This window comes from Lonchura striata, chromosome 18 (genome assembly GCF_046129695.1).
Source record: "Lonchura striata isolate bLonStr1 chromosome 18, bLonStr1.mat, whole genome shotgun sequence".
NCBI lineage: Eukaryota > Metazoa > Chordata > Aves > Passeriformes > Estrildidae > Lonchura > Lonchura striata.
The window spans coordinates 10,889,589-10,907,925 of NC_134620.1; the positions used below are offsets into that span (position 1 = coordinate 10,889,589).

General features: G+C 45.6%; 1 protein-coding gene across 4 annotated transcripts in view; it reads right to left on the bottom strand.

Moving 5' to 3' along the window:
• The window catches only part of KIAA1671 (KIAA1671 ortholog), a 62,931-nt gene that overhangs the window by 3,699 nt on the left and 40,895 nt on the right, over nucleotides 1-18,337 (bottom strand). For 3 of the 4 annotated variants that reach the window (XM_077787211.1, XM_021544706.3, XM_077787212.1), the window contains one exon: nucleotides 4,319-4,437. In XM_077787211.1, coding sequence (XP_077643337.1) covers nucleotides 4,319-4,437 — 119 coding nt within the window. Of the gene's footprint in view, nucleotides 1-4,318; nucleotides 4,438-15,226; nucleotides 16,498-18,337 lie in introns of those variants that run through there. The other variant, XM_077787213.1, reaches the window with a different exon arrangement.

Consider the following 18,337-nt stretch of genomic DNA (forward strand, 5'->3'; position numbering starts at 1 on the left):
AGCATGGTGCGGATCCCTTCCGCTGGCACGGCCCTCACCCCTTGGATTCACAGCGTGTTGGGATTGGGGTGTATTTGGGGTGCATTCCTGTTGGAACTCAAAATGTCTCTCAGACATTTTTAGAGGTTCCAGGCCTTGGTCAGAAGCATTTTAGACCCTGGCAGGCAGCTGCAAACAGCTGTGATTTTGAGTTTGAGCCATGGAATGAGTTACCAGCTTTGGAGGTGGACCAAGCAGTCACAAAAGGTTAGATAGTATAGTAAAAGTAGTTACAAAGTAGAGGGGAATTTTTTTTTAGTATTGTACAGGGGGGTTTTAGCACCTGTACAGGGGGTTTTTTACTTTGTACATGGGGCTCAGAAGTTCTAAGATGGAGGAAAGTGGGCTGATCCTGTTCCTCCTCCTTCTTCTTCCTCACCTCCATGTTCTTGGTGATGCTGGCACTCACAGATTGGTTTAGAGTAGAAAAGTACTTTGTAATATAGGTAGTAGGTATTGGGGGCCAACTATAAACATGTAATACGTAATATATCATATAAAAGATAGCAGCAGCCCTGGGTGGGGGGAGAGAAGAAGAAGACAGCAGACAGAGAGGATGTCAGGGTGTGTGTGTGCCTCTGCCTGAGCTGTGAGCAAACCACAGCAGCTCGAGAAGAAAATCTTTTAGATAACTTGCAATAAACTGCCTTGAGACCGAACAATAGAGACTGCTGAGCCTTTCTTTGGAAGCACGGGTTGGAGGAGAGACTTTTCCACCACACGAGACCCCAGACCAAGCCCTGGGTTCTCACACATTCCGCCCAGCCTGAGGATTTTTTCCTTCAGGAATGCTGGAGATGAAGAGAGCTGGGCACCAGGTGGCAGCCTAAGGCAGGGCTCCATGGGCAGAAGGCGGGCAGCAGCACCTGCTCCCCGGTGTGGGATGCTCCCGGTGTATTCCTAGAATTCCTCCCGTGGCCCAGACTGACAGGAATGAGCTGCAGGGTCAGGACTGAAAGCTGGACAGAGTTGTGTCTGCCTTTGTTACAAAGGCTGGAGTATTCTTTGAAATAGGAACATTTTATTGTCAGTAAAAATTGGGCTGTCGTGCTTCTAATTCTCAGTTCCAAAAAAACCAAAACCGAAAGGATTTAGTTCTGATTCTTTTTTCCTCCTCTTAATAGAAGTCTTTTGCCACTAAGCAGCATTTCTTGGGCACATATCTAGGAAAACTGTTCTAAACCTAAAAAACCCACACCTATATCAACATATGCACATCTTTTAAGCAATAAAGCTTAGTATTTGGTACAGAAATCCCAGGATAAAAACACTTGGCAGTTTAACCACTCAGCATTCCATCAGAACCAGCACATGGTGCCATGTCCAGTCTGGCAGAGCAGACACTGCCCAGAGGGTTTCCAGCACACGAGCAGAGGGAATGCTGCTTCCCTCCTTCACCAGTGGGCCCCAGGATAATTAAGAATGGCACTAATGAGCTCTGGGGGAAGGTTTTTGTCTAGGATTTTTGCTTCAAATGACATTTGGTATCTGCAGCATTAGGCTTTAGAGCCACTGCAATATGGAAAAATGGAGAGGGGAGGGACAATGTGCAGGACCTTTCATGGAAATTAAAGCGTGTGTTGAAAGGATCCTGTTGGACTTGCACATCTCCAAAAAATCTGCTACATCCCAGGGCTGCAGCTGATACAATTCATTGAGGTTTTTAAAACTGAAATATCTGAGATTAGTATGTGATGGAAATCCAGCTGAAATAGGACTGGTTGGTGGTTCCTCATTCCCAAACCTTCCCAACGGATTTTTCTTTGGAGTTTATGCACAATTACAGCCTCATACACCAACCCCTATGGCACAGCTCATCCCCAAATGTGGGAGGGATACCCAGAGTCCAAACCCAGTTATGTGCAGTGGATTCTTTCCAGTGAACAGCTAATGAGAGGGAAAATTCCCTTTAGAAAAATGAAATTGAAAACATATTTTCAGTTCTCATTACTGAGATATATTATGCACCTCTTTCTATTACTTCATTAAGATTTCAGGGTTTGTGAGTGTATCCATGAGCTACCCTGATGCTCCACAGGTACATTTATAGACACTTCTGAGACATCATCCCTCATGTGGAGCACACAAACCCAGCAGGATGGCTATCACAATGGACAATAAACTGACAGCAATCCTCACTTCCAACTGCAATTAAATTTAATTAGTTTTAGCATGACAGTGTATAGAGGCCATAAAAAGGTGTTGCTTCAGCCTGTGAAATGAGGAGTCAGAGCTGTATGGCTCCACCATCTAAAACCAATTCCTTTCCTGTAAAAAACAAAAATTTTCCTTATGAAGATTGTTCTAACCTAAAAGGATTTTCTACACTGCCAACTTGGAAAAGCTCATTAAAGCGCTTGAGAAAAATTAAAACCAAATCTTTTAGATAAACTAAGAAAAATCCAATTAATGCCTCCAAATGGGAGGAGATGGTTTATTTAATCTCTGTCCATCCCAAGGAGTTACTGGCCAAAGCTCACTGGAACCAGCCCAGAGGAGCTCCTTATGCTAATTCCAGCAGTGGCTCAGCTCTAGAGGAAAATACTCCTTCCTTCACCTTCCAAAAGCTCCTCTAGGAAAAGGACAGTGCTCATCCTGTTGCCATGAAGTTATGGCTTTTGATTTCAAAATTCCTCTCCTCTCCCAGAGAAGCAGAGGAGTCCCCATCCCTGTTAGTGTCCACATGCCAAGCAGAGGTGGCTCTGCTTGGATGAATGGCCACAGTGGGATTCAGGAGAAGGCTGGACTTGGTCATCTTGGAGGTCTTTTCCAACCTTAAGGACTCTGTGATTCCATGAAGATGAGGTCATTCCCAGAACACTCCTCAAATGATCCCTCCATGGCTGCAATGCTGGGAAATGCCCCAGGCTGGAGGTTCCCCCAGCACAGCAGGAGGCTGTGACACCCCTTGGTCCCCACGGGGTGTGACACCGTGGGGCTGGCAAGGAAGTGAGCCAGGCCAAACAGGAAAACTGAACCATCAACATCTCCTGAGTGTTCCTGCCTCCAGCTGGGGTGAGGAGGAGGCACCAAAGGCTCTGAGCACCCACAGCAACATGAGGAGAACATCTGCACTGCTCCTGACAGGGACTTCATCCAAAATAAACCACAGACAAAATGCTTGTTCAATATATTCCAGGAAGACTTCCATTATTTAAAAGTACACTAATCTCATTTCTCTTCAAGTGCCTGAATAAATACAGCAGTAATTCCCCTCCAGTGAGCTGTAAGTCAAAATAAAACAGAGCAATGGGGTGGCAAAATGCTGAAGAGTCTCTACACTGTCACCATTATACTGTAAAAAAGGCAAAATCTAAATACTTCTTGCAGTGCAAACAAAATTCCAGCACATGGGATTGAGTCCAATCCTTCAGTGAACCGGAACATTTAGGTGGAGCTGTTCTCATCAGGATGGATGGATTGAAATAACTCTCCAGTGCTGTCTGCTGTGAAGCTGAGACAAGCACCTTTGTTAAGAAACTGATCTCAGAAATGTCTGTACCATCCTGGGATCCAAGTTAATTTTACAGCAGCGTGGCTGTCACTGTTGGCACTCATTTGGCTGCTGAACCTCGAGCTGGTCGTTACCCTGATTTCATAAGCAATAAAAATATTCATAACACACAGTGCTCAAGTGCAGAACAAACCAAACATAATTGACATTAATGTCTGCTGTAAGATCCCAACAAGTATAGCATAAAAACCAGATAAAATGCTATTTTCACACTACACTGAGCAGACAGGGTACAAGTTCAGGGTAGATCAAGCTGTAATTTATACAACAGGTGTGAACTATAAAAAAAACTCACACTTTACTGCTCTAGGTTTATTTCACTAAATCATTCTAAGAGCAAAAAAGCATCAGCAATACTCAATATCAGTTTCACTCAGCTGATACTCCATTTCATCCTCCACTTCACCACCAATAAAACACTCGAGAGTCTGAGATGTGGGCATGGAGAGATGCACCCTGTGTCACCCCACCTGAGGCCCAGAGTCCCTGCTCCAGAGGGATTTTGCCACTCTGCTATTCCAGAGAGATTTTGCTATTCACCTGGTAGTATTTTTAAAGGAAAGACAATCAGAAAATCTTTTAAAGGAAAGAAAATCAGATTTGAAAACAAGTAGAAGTGTCCGAGAACAGGGCTTGGAGCGACCTGCTCTAGCAGAAGGTATCCCATGGCTGAGGGTTGGAATGAGATGATTTTTAAGGCCATTCCAGCATGGAACTATTCTGGGATGGTGGGATTGCAGCATCCCCAAGCTGAGCAAAGCTCACCTGTCTCCGCTGTGCCGCTGCTGGCTCCAGGTGCCGTAGTGGCTGTCGGGCTCCTGCACCAGCGTGTCCGTGTCCTTCGCCCCCGGCGGCTGCCTGGAGAAGCATTGCCTCAGCTGGTCCTGCAACAAAACCTTCACTCAGAGCTCCAGCCCCTGCCCCAGGGACTAGCAGGTTTTATTGGCAATAATGCCTCGGAACCTGACAGTTCAGCTCGGCTGACTGGGAATGAAGTTGAGCACAAAGAACTGCTGTGAACTCGGAGCGACCATTCTCTGGACAATAATTCTCTGGACAATGATTACAGTAATTGTTTTCCCGGGCAAATAGAGGATTCCAGAGGTTGGAGCTGACTCCTTGTTTCAGGAACTCCATGCTGCTTTAATATGGCTCTTATCTCGGGTTGCACAGAACTTCTCAAAGCACCTATGCAAGCACAAGGAATTCTGCTGGGAATGATATTTCACCTCCTCAAGCACAGCAGGCGAACATCAGCTCCACTGCTCTTTTCCTGTGTTTAATAGAATGATCCTTTACTTTTTTTTCCCCAAGCTTTCTTTGGAAGACAGTCAAAATAAAATGCATAAATACATAAATAAATAAGCACAGGGCCAGACACAAAAAGCTTTCTACAAACTGGTGTAACATCCAAACCCAACGCAGGACAGACCACAGTGGGTTTGCTTTGGTTTACTCTGACCTCTCCTTTCCTGACAGTTTTTATTCCATGGATCTGCTGCTTTCCTAAGAAGGAATGAGTGGATCCCAGGCCCTCAGCTTTCCAGGGAGAGAAGTGGGTCAGTGCTGGCACCCCAGATTTGCAGCACACCAATGTCAACCCAGCCCTGCAGTTGTACCGAGTTATTCAGGGAGCTTCAAGAGTTCCTGAAATTCTACACTGGGAGCAGATAATTAACTCTTGGTCTCTTTCACCTTCATTACCCTGAACAAATACAAACATGGCTTTCAGCTCCACATCAGTTTTGCTTATCAAGATTTTATCTGACAGCAAATTACATGGTTTTCCACCTGCCCTTGGTAAAACCCAAGGATTTTTCTCTCTATTTAAGTACCCCTTGCCTCTGACCCTCTGCAACTGAGCAGAACACATTGCTGGGACTAGAACACATCTCTTCAGGCAGCACACACAAAGAAACAATAATTAAGAAATCCTATATTTAATATGTAGAATTCATTCACATTACTGGGGGGGAAAGGGAGATTGCATTTTTTTTTATTTTGTACACCTAAAGAAAGCTTCCTTAAGACTATAAAACCATTACTAATAATTCAGCAGTGCTGACACCTGGCTACTGAGAAATACCACAACACATCCAGTTCTCATAACCAGTTCTTATTTCCCAGTGGCCACAGCCACTCTCCAGCCCTGTCATGTTCTTTGCTGCTGACAGGAAATACAAAAGGTTCCACCATTTGCTCCAACTATCACCATGCACCTTGAAATGAAAGACTAAGCTAAATTCTGTTTGCAATACTCAAGTTAAACGGGCTTGGTTTGTGAGTTACATGGAATAGATAATTCCTGTTTTTCTTACTCCAGATGTTCCTGCAGCCCCAAAATTCACCCGTTCTTACACTTTATACAATCATAAGATCTTTAAGGTTGGAAAAAAACCTCAAAAAGATGGAGTCAAACCTATCCTATACAGATATCTAAATAGAGATATGTACATGAATGCCTGGAGGCGAGTTAAGCTCTTACATTTCCCACTCCATGCCAGGTACAAGATTCCAAATGCGAGCCAGGCACACGCTGCTTCCAACACAGGAGACAGTCTGCTATTTCCTAGAAACCACAGGGCACTTCCTCCTGCTTGGCTTGGCTGGATGTTTTGCCTTCCACAAATTCCCTCTGCAGCTTCCCAGTCCCATGATTTGCTCCAGGGACTCCTGGGCTCAGCTCTCACCCAGTGGCCACGGAACCTTTGGCCAGTGGCTGCCCTTCTAGGAAAGGGACTAATAAATACCAGTGGCTCTTCTCACTCCCCTCCCAGCTGTCCACACTCATTCAGGGGATTATTTTCCACCTTGATGCTTATTATGAATTTTTTGCCAATCCCAAATCACGAGTTATCCCGCTCTTACAATCTTTTTCCACTGGTTACAACTAACGCCCATTAACTCTACACACGGCACCATTTTATTTGCAATCACCCATGCTGTTTCTACTAGAAATTAAGACTAAAAAGCTTAGAAACAGGAACGGGAGCAGCTTTTGTCGTGCTGCAGTGGGGAGCCCTTGTTTACCCAGCTGAGTTATCGGGGCTCGGGGGGCTGTGCAGGAGGGGTGTGGGCAGCCCAGATAACAACGGCTCAGCAGCCACAGGGGTCAAGTTTGGGTGCAAAGACACCACTCCTGAGAAGGCTCAGGAATACCTAACAAGATCTTACACTGCTGCCCAGAATGACACCATTAGCAGAGTTATTTCTCTGTGCTAAACCCAAAACAAGCCTGAAAAAAGAAATAAAATTACTGCTTCTGAAGGCATTGTGAAGTTAAGTTCAATGCAACAAACTGAAGCTAAATGTCAGGAATAAAACCCTCCAAGCTCTAGGAAATCTAGAGTTCGCTGTGTTCTAAAGACTTTGTTATATTCAGAATCATTATTTTATTTTGCTTCTGGAGGAAGCTGCTTATTTCAAAACGATTGTGTCCTTCCCTGACAGGCCCTTTCAACACGTTACTTTTTAAGGTGCCAAATGATTAATTGGAAAAAATAAACTCTCTCTAGGTACCAAGCAGAAAAATAAGGAGTGGGAAGAGGAGCTGATCCTCTCCTTGGCTGGTGGAGGAGGTGTTGGCTGGGGGCACCAAGAGTGGTGCAGAAAAGCAATTTATAGCCTGTGCAGCAGCTCAGAGGAGAGGGGGTGCTGAGGAAGGAAGTGACAACAAACCAGGAAGATTTGCCTTGCCAGAAGGTGATTATTAGTAAGAATGAAGAGTTTTAGCTTTTCTTTTGAAGATCTCTTTTCTATTATTGTCACCACACTCCTGAAAGACTCAAGGCAGTCAACACAAAGCCAGGAAAGGTACAGACATTTCCTCCATAGACAGAATATTCAGGAAACTGGAAAACCAATCATTCCAAAGGAAAAAGCAGCAAAGAGGGGTCTGGTGTCTTTTTAGCACACAAGATAAACCCAAATTGGAACTTTTCTAATTTATGATGACAGAAAAATCTCCCAAATCAAATAAAACCCACGCCTGATCCAGGTTTCAAATGCTGTAATTCTCCATGCTTTGATCTTTAACTCCCGAGTTCTCACACCAGGAGCTAGGGGAAAAAATCTACTTAATTTTTCTATAAAATTAAGCAGCTGAGCTGTGTCCTGCTTTGCCTCTGGTTCTTCTAAAATAAGCCATTATGATTATGCCTCTTTCAGTCCTCCCTTGGAATTAAGCTGGGCTTGGCTACAGTCCAGGGCTGATTACTCCTGCAATTTCCCATTCCTGAGAACGATGCACACACAACGTTGGTCCCACCAGCCCCAAAATCACCCCTAACTCTGAGTCAATGCAGACATTTATGTGCAAAAGCCTCCTGCACTGATGGGAAATGAAGACCTGGCACAGGAGGAACACCAGCTCCCAGAGATCTCCTGAGTCAGAAGCTGCACAGACAGTTTCAAAAATATCTTTGTTTGCCAAGGAGCCCGAGACATCAGCCAGCCAAAGTGACAGCCCACAGCTTGAGTGTGAATGTTCAGAGCTAAATTCCACTGGCATGGGTTGGGTATGAAGAGGAACTGCACAATGGAAGGAAGTTTTGACCATCTGCCTTGTTAATACACAACTCAGAGAAAAAATGGTGCTGATTTCTTGAAAAGGGATGCTGCTTTTTTTTTTTTTTTCCATTTCTCCTCTCCTTACTTTAATTAAAGAAGCAAAAAATGTGGTTAAATTGCTCCTTAAGTGTGACACTGCATTTTAGCAGAGCTTACAAGTTCTTACAAATCCCAAAAACTATTCCAGCTGCTCCCTTGCAGTATCCCAGAAAGACAGCAACAGACTTCCATTTATTCATATTTTACGGTATTATTTTGTAGTGAACTCTGCTTTGAATGGGATGCTTGGCTTGATGAGCACAATAAGTCCTTTATAACCTAAATTATTCTACAATTACTCTAAGAATTCTAAGGACTAAGAGGTGAATTATGCATTTTGGAGCACTAAAAGAATTATCAGAACATAACATCAGATTGAAACCAACCAACACTGAAAAACCCACCACAATAAGAGGGCCTATGGGTCACAGCCCATGGATTTTAATTTGGAAGTACCCAATTGCCAAAACAGCAAGTGGGAAGAGGATCCCAGGATTTCCATCTGTACTTACTATCCATCCAATGAATGCTGCCCATAAGGAGTAAGTCATGGCTCCAGCTCCTCTTAATTCCCAGCAATCAGGTGGGATTCAGACTGGTGAGATCAGCCAGCTCTGTGCTTTAATTAATTGCTGAAGGGGAAGGTTCCAGGCTGAGGCAGCACCTTCTGCCCCCACCCTCCCTGCTGCAGCCCCAGATAAAGAGTTCCAGGAACTGCCCAGCTGAGCTCAGGGATGAGTTCCAGACCTCCAGCATGAGGAAAGGCTCCCCAGCCCTCCCAAACACCCCTGCCAGCACAACAGCCTCAAACCCTCAAATGAGCACTGCCCCATCCCTGGAGACCAGCCCTAAGAGCAGGGACAGAATAAATGGAATTATCTCAGAACCTCCAGGGCTTTCCAGCCTAACACAGGCAGCTCCAGGGTGGTCAGCAGGTAAGGAGATGGCAGAGTGGCTGTGGTGTCTGCTCAGGTGGAGCATCCCTCTGTGGGGTGTCCAGCTCTGGGGTCCCAGCACAGGGAGGATGTGCAGATGTTGGAATGAGCCCAGAGGAGGCCCTGAAGATGATTACAGGGATGGAGCAGCTCTCCCATAAGGAGAGGCTGAGAATTGTTCAGCCTGGAGAAGAGGAGGCTCAACAGAGACCTTACTATGGTCTTGCAGTATCTCAAGGGGCTCCAAGAGAGCTGGGAAGGCACTTTGGACAAGGGGGAATGGCTTCCCACTGACACAGAGTAGGTTCAGATTCATGTCAGGAAGAAATGCTTCCCTGCCCAGGGCAGCTGTGGCTGCCCCTGGATCCCTGGAAGTGTCCCAGGCCAGGTTGGACAGGGCTTGGAGCAGCCTGGGATAGTGGAAGGTGTCCCTACCCATGGCAGGGGCTGCAATGGGATGAGCTTTAAGGTCCCTCCCATCCCAAAATCATTCCATGATCCCTCTGGCCCTGGTGCATCCTGGGCTGGGCAGGACAAGCTGGTTTTATGTGGAAAACTGGAGCTGCTGCTGCTCCTGCTGAATGCACAAAGAGTGCCTGGAGAAACACACGTGTGCCCCACGTGACTGTGAGCACTCACACAGCACACTCAGCTCTCAGATCCTAAGGAGCTCCACTGCTCTGCTCAAAAACCCTTTAAATAATGGATGTTTCCCTCTCCCATGGGCAGTGGAGTACGTCCCAGTCCCACAGTACCAAGCATCTCATAAATGCCATCAGGCCTGACAGCCTCCCTGTTGCTATGCAACCCTGGGCTGCTTTTCCATATGAGTTTTCCCTGCCTCTTCCACAGGGATATGATACCCAACCACCAATGGCATCCCTGATGCTAAAGCCTGACAGCATTTCCCTTACAAAACAGGAGTTGTTTTTAGAGGGTGACTGGTCTAATCCTCCACCTTCCCATTGCTTCCCCATTGATGCACAGGACTGGATCCCAAGCCTTTCTCCCTGGAAAGGCACAACAAAAAGTGCAGCAAAGCAGATGTACTAAAGGAGCTCCAAGAGAGCTGGGGAGGGACTTTGGAGGGGAATGGTTTTAAACTGGCATAGGGCAGGTTTAGATCAGATATTAGGAAGAAATCCTTGCCTGTGAGGGTGGTGAAGCCCTGGCACAGGCTGCAGCACCAAAGAGAGACCCAAAGTCTACCCTGCATGGATTCTGGCCACAACAGAGAAATGTGGTCAGATGAATGCAGATGAAGTTGGTTTTGCCAGGGATCTGGTTACCATCATGCAGTGACATCAGCTCCCTGCTCCTGCAGTGACTCCTGGTGCTGTTATCCTCCTCATTCCACAGAGAATTTCAAAGACATTTGAGAGTTTGCAATTTTTTTTCCTACCCTGCAAATCAAGCTGTTCTGCCTGGCTGTGAACACTCACCACACACAGGTCAGGAGGTTCAGGGCAAGGCTGAAGATGGAGCAGAGGTTGACCCAATGTGCAAAAAGCAGACAAGAATCTAATTCTAAATATAAGCCCTGCTAGGGCTGAGTGAGCCACAACAGCACTTCCTCTGAGAGGTGGGAGTGTACAGCACCACAGCACAGGAACTAGCAGGGAACATCTTTAAAACCTCTCCTGCACCATCAGATTAAATTTCCTTCTCAGCTTCAGGCAGCCAAGCTGATAAGGAATGAACCCCTAAGAAGGCCAAGGCAGCAGGGAGGAGCCAGAGGCTCCATCAGGAAGATCCTGAGCAGTGACAGGGAACCCAGGCTCTCCCCAGGGCACGTGGAACTCTCATCAGAGTTAATAAAACCTGGTTCTGACCGTGGAGCAGGATCCCTGACTTCAACACTGCAGGAAGCACAAGCCAGAACAAGGCCATTTCATTCTGGGATGCCAAAGAGGGGATAGATTTGCTTTTTTTTTTAAAAAAGCTGCATAGTTGAAATCAACACCTCCTACTCCAAATGCTGCATTTCACAGCTCTTCTGCACAGTTACTGTCTCTCCACATGAGACACAAGTTAAACTTCAAACAAACATTCCTGGGAAAAAAGTGCTCCTTAGCTTCAAGCCTGGAATTAAAGATGTAGAGAAAGTGATAGGATTGCCTGACAACAAGTGAATAACAAACACACAGCTCAGGAGATGTTTTAGGAGACAGCAGTCAAAACACACACACAGTCACCCCCCAGTGAACGTCAGGAGTGCTTCCCAAAACTTTCACAATATTACCAATTCCAATAAAAATGGATTGCCAGAACAGAGAGGCTGTGAGGCCCTGGCACAGAGTGACCAGAGAAACTGTGGCTGCCCCATCCCTGGAAGTGTCCCAGGCCAGGCTGGAAAAACCTGGGATACTACAAAGTGTCCCAGCCCATGGCAGGGGGTGGGACTGGGTAATTTTAAGCCTCCTTTCAACCCAAATTAGATTCTATAATTCTAAGGCTTGCATTCAGAGAAGTTTTTGTATGATGCAATTTATTTCCCCTGAAAGCTGTCACAACTTTAAAAAAAAAAAAAAAAAAAAAAAAAAAGAGGCAGCAAGGTGAATGACCACAAAATATCAGCTCTAAATCTATTTATACTATTTTCTTCTTGTTTAAGGGCATGGTAAAAAACAACTCCTTGCAGTCAGCCTAAGTGCAATCACAGAGTAAAGTAGTTTAAATAATCATTCCTGTCAAAATAATGAGAGAACAACAAAGGCAGCTACCAAATGTCCATCACTATGGGTTTCTGGCCCAGATTTATCTGCCAGCTACGTTCATGGCCTGTTAAACCAAAGAGAAGTTATTAAGAATGAGAAAGCAGGAACTGTTTCAGCACTGGCCCTTGTATCTTCATTAATTAAACTGAACAGCTTCACTCCTCCCCCCAGCCCCAAACAAGACAAACAACTCATTTTTAAAGCCTGCTTGCTGCAAACTTGCTTCCCTTACCCTAACAGCTCCCTGTGAATTTAAAGATAAAATTTAAAGATTAAAATTCCACTTACTGGTAGTACCAAAATATTATTTTTGAGAACAACTCACTGTGTCCTCAGTGAATATTAGGGCAGAACAATTCAGCAACTATTCACCGTAGGGCCTGTACCTAATTCCAAATTCAGAATCAAAGTGCCAACTTGTAGTAATTTCTCTTTACAAATTGTTTGTTGAAGGATGTTCACCACAAAGGACAAACTTTTTGCAGACAGATTTGGGTACAACATAAAAAGCACTGCAGATCAAAGCTCTTCTATAAGCAGAGACACAGTCCCAGGTGAATGCAGGTGTGGAACTCAAACCAGGGCCCTGCCCTGCTCCTGAAAGGAATCCTGTTTGATGGGAAAAGGCAGAGTCCACCAGCTCTGCCCAGCAACAAGCTTAGAATGAAACATCTGAGAAGATGAATAAAAACCAGGATGGGAATTTCAGCCTCTAGCAGGGAAAGGGCTGTAGGATGCAACAAAAACCCTCAAAAGGACTAAGTGCCCTCCCAGCACATCTGGGACACATGCATTGAACAAATCACTCTTCATCTTCATTTTGGAATTAATAACTGAATCAAAACTAAGTAATGGTGATGCTGCCAGATGAATTTTGAATGAAAACATTTTTTTTGGACTGCCCAGTACACCAAAAGCAAAGCACTACTAAAGGCACCCAGGTGCTATTTTTAGCATGCATCAGAGCAATTTAGGTAAAACATATGGACCACTCTCAGCCCCAAAATTCATCTTTCCTGTTCTGTGTGAAACACCTCTGAGGTTTTCCATGACTTTTTTTAGCAGTGTAAGTGGAGCCAAGGGAATGAAACAGCTTGCCCTGGTTTTATTTTATGGCAACAAACCTCAAGACCTAGAACAGTGCTGGCTGTGAAACCAGATCTCACACCTATAATAGAACCATGACCAACAGACCCTGATTAAATCTGAGCCCATGTTCAATGCATGTCTCTCTGCTCCTCTTACAAAGACACCAAGCTGATGACATGAGATGAAAATGGATAATTAACTCCATCAAAATACCTGAAAGAAAAATCAGCTTCTATTTAAAAGGTCTCACTGCAAAGTAAAAACTTCTGCAAGCTCAGCTATGGATTTGCAGATGTGAGGGTGAAGAAGTTGACTCACACTGACTTGAATTGTGCTGCCTGAGTTGAATTTGGAGAGATTTCTGTGCCAAGTTCCCCACCAGAAGCCACCAGTGGCAGCAGGGAAGGGAGCTGGAAGCCCTTGGCTGTGTCAGGCAGGGGTTCACGGGCATGGCTGCTCCTTCTTTAAAAACTCTGTCAGCCCTGAGTGACTGCTCTACACTACAGCCCTAAAGCTGAACAAAAATCAGTTCACATGCTTTTTACTCATTCCGTAGTTTTTTCTAGCACAATGTCAAAGGACTAAGATAGGAGGATCCTGTTGTAAAAAAGCAAAAAAAGTACCAGCTCCAGGTCTGTTTGCCACAGACACAATGGCACCAACCACAAACTTCTAGGAGTGCTCAGACCTTAAGTTTGAGCCCAAGTGAAACCAAATTCACACATAAAGCCAAGCACAAGCAGAATTCCTGCTGAAACAGAGGAACAGCAGCTCCAGCACTGTCACCAGTGACTTAAGTGAAAAGGTCACCCCGTGTCTCCTGATTTCTGCTCCGTAAGCAGTGCTGTGTAGGACAGCAGAACATTTGTCCTTCTGCAGGTTTCACATTCCCATTTTTCAGCCTTCTTTTACAAGAGGTGTTCATTCAGATGATTCCAATAAATCTAAAACACCAGCTTAAAAAAAAAAAAAAGCCAACAGAACTTCACCATGCTAACACTGTAACAGTGGTTACCAAATATTTTCTTCTTCATTCTTTTGTGCTTACTTGACACTATATTCTTTCCCACTCTGTCCAAACAGGACACAGAGAGCAAGCTGGGACAGAAATGCACTACCCAGTGCTGATAGAGAGCAGTGGAAAGAGCCATATTCAAACACCACACCTGCCCAAGGAATGCAGCATCACCTGCACTCATTCCCTGAGCAAACCCTGCCAGAGCTGCCTGTGTTTACCCTTCACAATGAGTAACTGTTTTGTTTAATAATAAATAATAAAAAACAAACCAAACCAAAACATTTTAGCCACTTCAGAGAGTTTGGATTTACCCACATGTTGGCACCAAGGCTTGGGGCCCCTTTCCACACAACTCAACCACAGTCACTGGTCAAACACTGGGCTTAAATCACCAGTTTCAGGTACAACTCAAACCACTGGTTTCAGCTCCTTTCCATTAAATAAACGGAATAAACCAGCATTTCTTCCCTTTTCACTCCCTACCACCCCAAACCTTTGCTGCTTTGCAGGATGTGCCAGATCTGGAATTGGGGGTGTCAATAATGGCCAGGAAGGTCGTGGCAGCTGCAGCCCTCAGGAAACCAGCCTCTCCTCCACCTCTTTGCCATAGCATGGAAACAGACAGTTCTTCCTGAAAATAACCTGGAGACCAATGGAAAAGGGAGGGGAAAGGGCTCTGTCTGGCACAGAGCTGTGGAGAACCAAGAGCTCTTCACCTTTCCTTTGGTCCCAGGAAGAGCACCCTTTCTCTGCCATGCCACAGCCTTCACAAGTCACATTGACCCTACTGCTTCTATGGCATGACAAAGTAGGAAGCATGCTGGGAAGAAAACACCTATTTTTCAATAAAAGAAGGAAATAGTGATCAACTACATCACCTGCACAGTGACAGCACATCACTCTTCTTACACATTTAGCTTCAGGCATTTTTTACTAGAGAATCACAAATACTGAAGCACACCCAAAGCTGTGCTGGCCTATGCTGGGGAACTGACCAACACCAGCCCAGTTTCAGCTTAACTTTCTAATTTCAGACCAATACATGTCTCTCTTCAAAATCAACCACATTTTTCCCATTCCCCAAACCTCGATTCCCTGGCAAATGAAATCATCCACCTGCGCTGCAGGAAGAAAGCAGTTGGGAGCAGACAGACAGACAGCACTATCTGGAGGTGTTTTGGGGGCTGTTTTTAGATGGAAAAGCAGACAGGAGGGAGGTTTCGTTAAGAGATAAAATGCTGCAACAAACCCCAGGGTTTGCACTGAATTCTCTCCCTTGAGGGTCTCAAAAAGGTGCATCGCTTACAAGCTCGGGGGCCTCTGAGCTGGGCTGCCTCTTCCTCAGAGAGGAAAACCTCTGCTGACTCCGCACTGAAAACCTTCGGAAGGACTCTCTGCTCCGGGATGCAAAGTGCCTGAAGGAAGAGGTTCTCTTGAAGGGAGTCCTGGTGCCACCTTCCCCTCCACTCCGCTCATGAGCCACCGCAGTAGTGACTAAATTTAGTGCTTCCTGCAAGGATCTCCGCACTGTGCCCATCCACTGGGTCATGTGAGTTTGTGCCACTGTCAGTTTGTCTCCAAGGTAATCCATTTCTTTTTTTTTCCAGCAGAGATGAAATATCAATATTCGGTAGCAATTAAAATATATTCTCCTTAACAGCCCTGATTTATTTTGCCAAAAGCGATTCCGCGTATAAAATATTTCCAGCTAACGTAAACAGCATTGCACTATCACCCTCAGGATATTCCTAAAATTAAATAACCAAAGATGTGAGGTGGGAGACTGGTATTTGTCAAGTAGGAAAAAATAAAAGACTTTTCCTACTTACAATCGGCTTTGCAGAGTTCCATCAAATTATGTTTAATTCAGCCATGTTAAAGAGATAAATCAGTGTTTAAATCCTGACACAGTCACTTGAAACGAGTCCATTTGCAAGCAGAGAATAAGGATTTTACTCTCTCATTTCAGAGCAGGAAGAGCAACTCCCTTCTTAAGCCAAGTTTTTGTTCTGCTGTAAATATCAGAAGCATAAAACAAATCTTATTCTCCTGGCTCGGCCACTCGACAGGTGAGAGTACATTGACCAAAGTTCTGGCGCTCCTATGCAATCCATTTAGCAGCAAATTGATACAGATCTTCTAAACAATAAATCCAGATTCTTCTCAAACTCTGCAGCGGGGTGTCAGCAGCAGAATCCCCTCCTCACCAGCCTCGCTGCCTTCGGAACCATCCTGGAGCTCTCCCCTGGCAGGACTGCGGAGCGCAGCCGGGGGAGGCTGAAGGGGAAGCGTGTCCAGCCCTCCCTGTGGGACTCAGAGCCTGCCAAAAGAGCTGCTGGATGACATCAGCTCCTCTGCTTCCAGGGGGGCTCCCAGCCCAGGGACTGTCCCCACGCCTCTTCTCCCAGCAGCTCTGGATGTGCACGGCTCTTTGCTCCCGGCGCAGGCACCACCGGGTCACAAGCAGAGAAACGCTGCCGTGCCTCTGGAACGCCGATCCCGGTGCTGCTCCGGGGAGGAAACAATGAGGAGGTGACCAGCCACAGAGGTCTGCCCAAGGAAGGATCTGGGCTGGGCTTTATTATAGTACAGGCAGGGTTCCCATGGCAACGCAGGGAACAGCATCTGCTGGCTCCGGAGCAGGCAGGAGTTGCACAGATCCATTGGAATGATTCATAGTTTGCATACGTCACGTGGATTTTGCTGATTTTAACCCTTCCCGGGGAATGCGGCCCTGCCAAGGAACGTCTCACACCCACGCCAGAAGATTCCCACTGGGAATCCTACACCTACGCCCTCGTCCTGCTGCTCAACGGGCACCTGGGCAGTGCCAGCACCTGGACCTGGTTTGCTGTGCCATTCATGGCCTCAAAGGGGACACGTCCCAGCCAGTGACTGTGCTATCGGCACAGGATAATAATTAAGCCAGAGGCTCAAACCAAAGCTGAACAGGTCTGACCATTGGAAGCTGGATTTTTCCACTTTTATACACCATTCCCTATTGTGAGAAACAGCTCCGTGTCCTTCCTAAGCTCTGCTCCCTCCCCAGCTGCTGGGAGACCACGGGGTTGGTACCGCAAACCCAAAATGATTGGGGGTAATGAGAGGACCCCAGGTATCACCAGCCACGGAATTCCTGGGAACAGCCCACTTGGGAGGACAGCAGGAATAAAAGCTATGGATTTAAATCAATAAATCTCAGTTTATGACATCAGTTTGGACTTCAGAATCCAAAGTCAAGCTGTGACTAGTTCAGGACCAAGGGGAAAGAAGCAAGACAGACACGTTGGGAGCTGCTCGCTCTCTTGTTTGTTCAAGGGGGTTTGTGGCTGTTGCTTAATTTGCCATACAAAGTACCATGAACTTGCATCACCCTCTGCTCCTCTGAACTATCCAGGAAGAGATTCAATGGAACAAAGACTTTCTAGATAACATTTGATGCAATGGTTCTTGCGTAAGGTTTATTGTATCAGAAATGTGCCTTGCAGACACACATGAACCCAAGATGCCCTGAAGAAACAGGGTGCCTTCCCTTTTAATCCCTATTTTTAGGAGCTCGGCTCCACCAACCTGTAACTTATCTCCAGGAAAACCTTCAGTGACAACTCTGTAGCATTCCCTAACTTATTTTCATTTCTGAATGTATTTGTTTTGAACATTTGCAAATTAGCAGCCTTATAAAAGCCCTCAGTAATCAAAAAAAAAATTCAGCTAACAGAAAAAATATTTTTTTCCCCCACCTCACACAGCTCTTCTCTTGAAGAACTGCGGGGTAATTTTGTATGGAAATGGAAAGAGATAGTTTTGACCAGATTCCCTAAGAGCAGGGTGTTTCTTATAATTGTAAAGAAATAGGCAAAAAAAATTAATTTATCCACCAGAATTATGGATAATGCTTCACAAATGATGGAGATCCTGCATCCAAGGCTGGAATTTAAGACTTACTGCACATTTTCATGCTGTTAAATTTAAGTGTGATATTTCAAACATCTGCGCTCTTGCAAGTGCAGCTCAGTGCCTGCTGCAGTGCAGGGATTCTGCCCAGGGCACTCTGCCATTCCAGAGGGTTTCAAGCTCCATCTGATGCAGGAGCCCCTGAAATAGCAGCCCAAGAGCTCTGCCTGGAGCTGCCATGTGAGTTAGTCAGCAGTTCCCTCACCTCACCAGGACGGGCAGAGCAGAACCCAAATTTAACTCCCCATCTGGATGGAATATCACCTGGGGCAAAGGTGGGGAGAGGCACAGCCAGATTTCACCCAGGATGCACAGAGCAGCAAGGACTCCTCACATGTGCCTGCAACTTCAAGGGTCTGAAAATGCTCTACAGAATATATTCCACTTTTTTATTACACCTCCCCTGAAAAATAGCGTTATACCAAATAAACCATTTTTGTCCTTAGAAGATTGGAAAACTGCT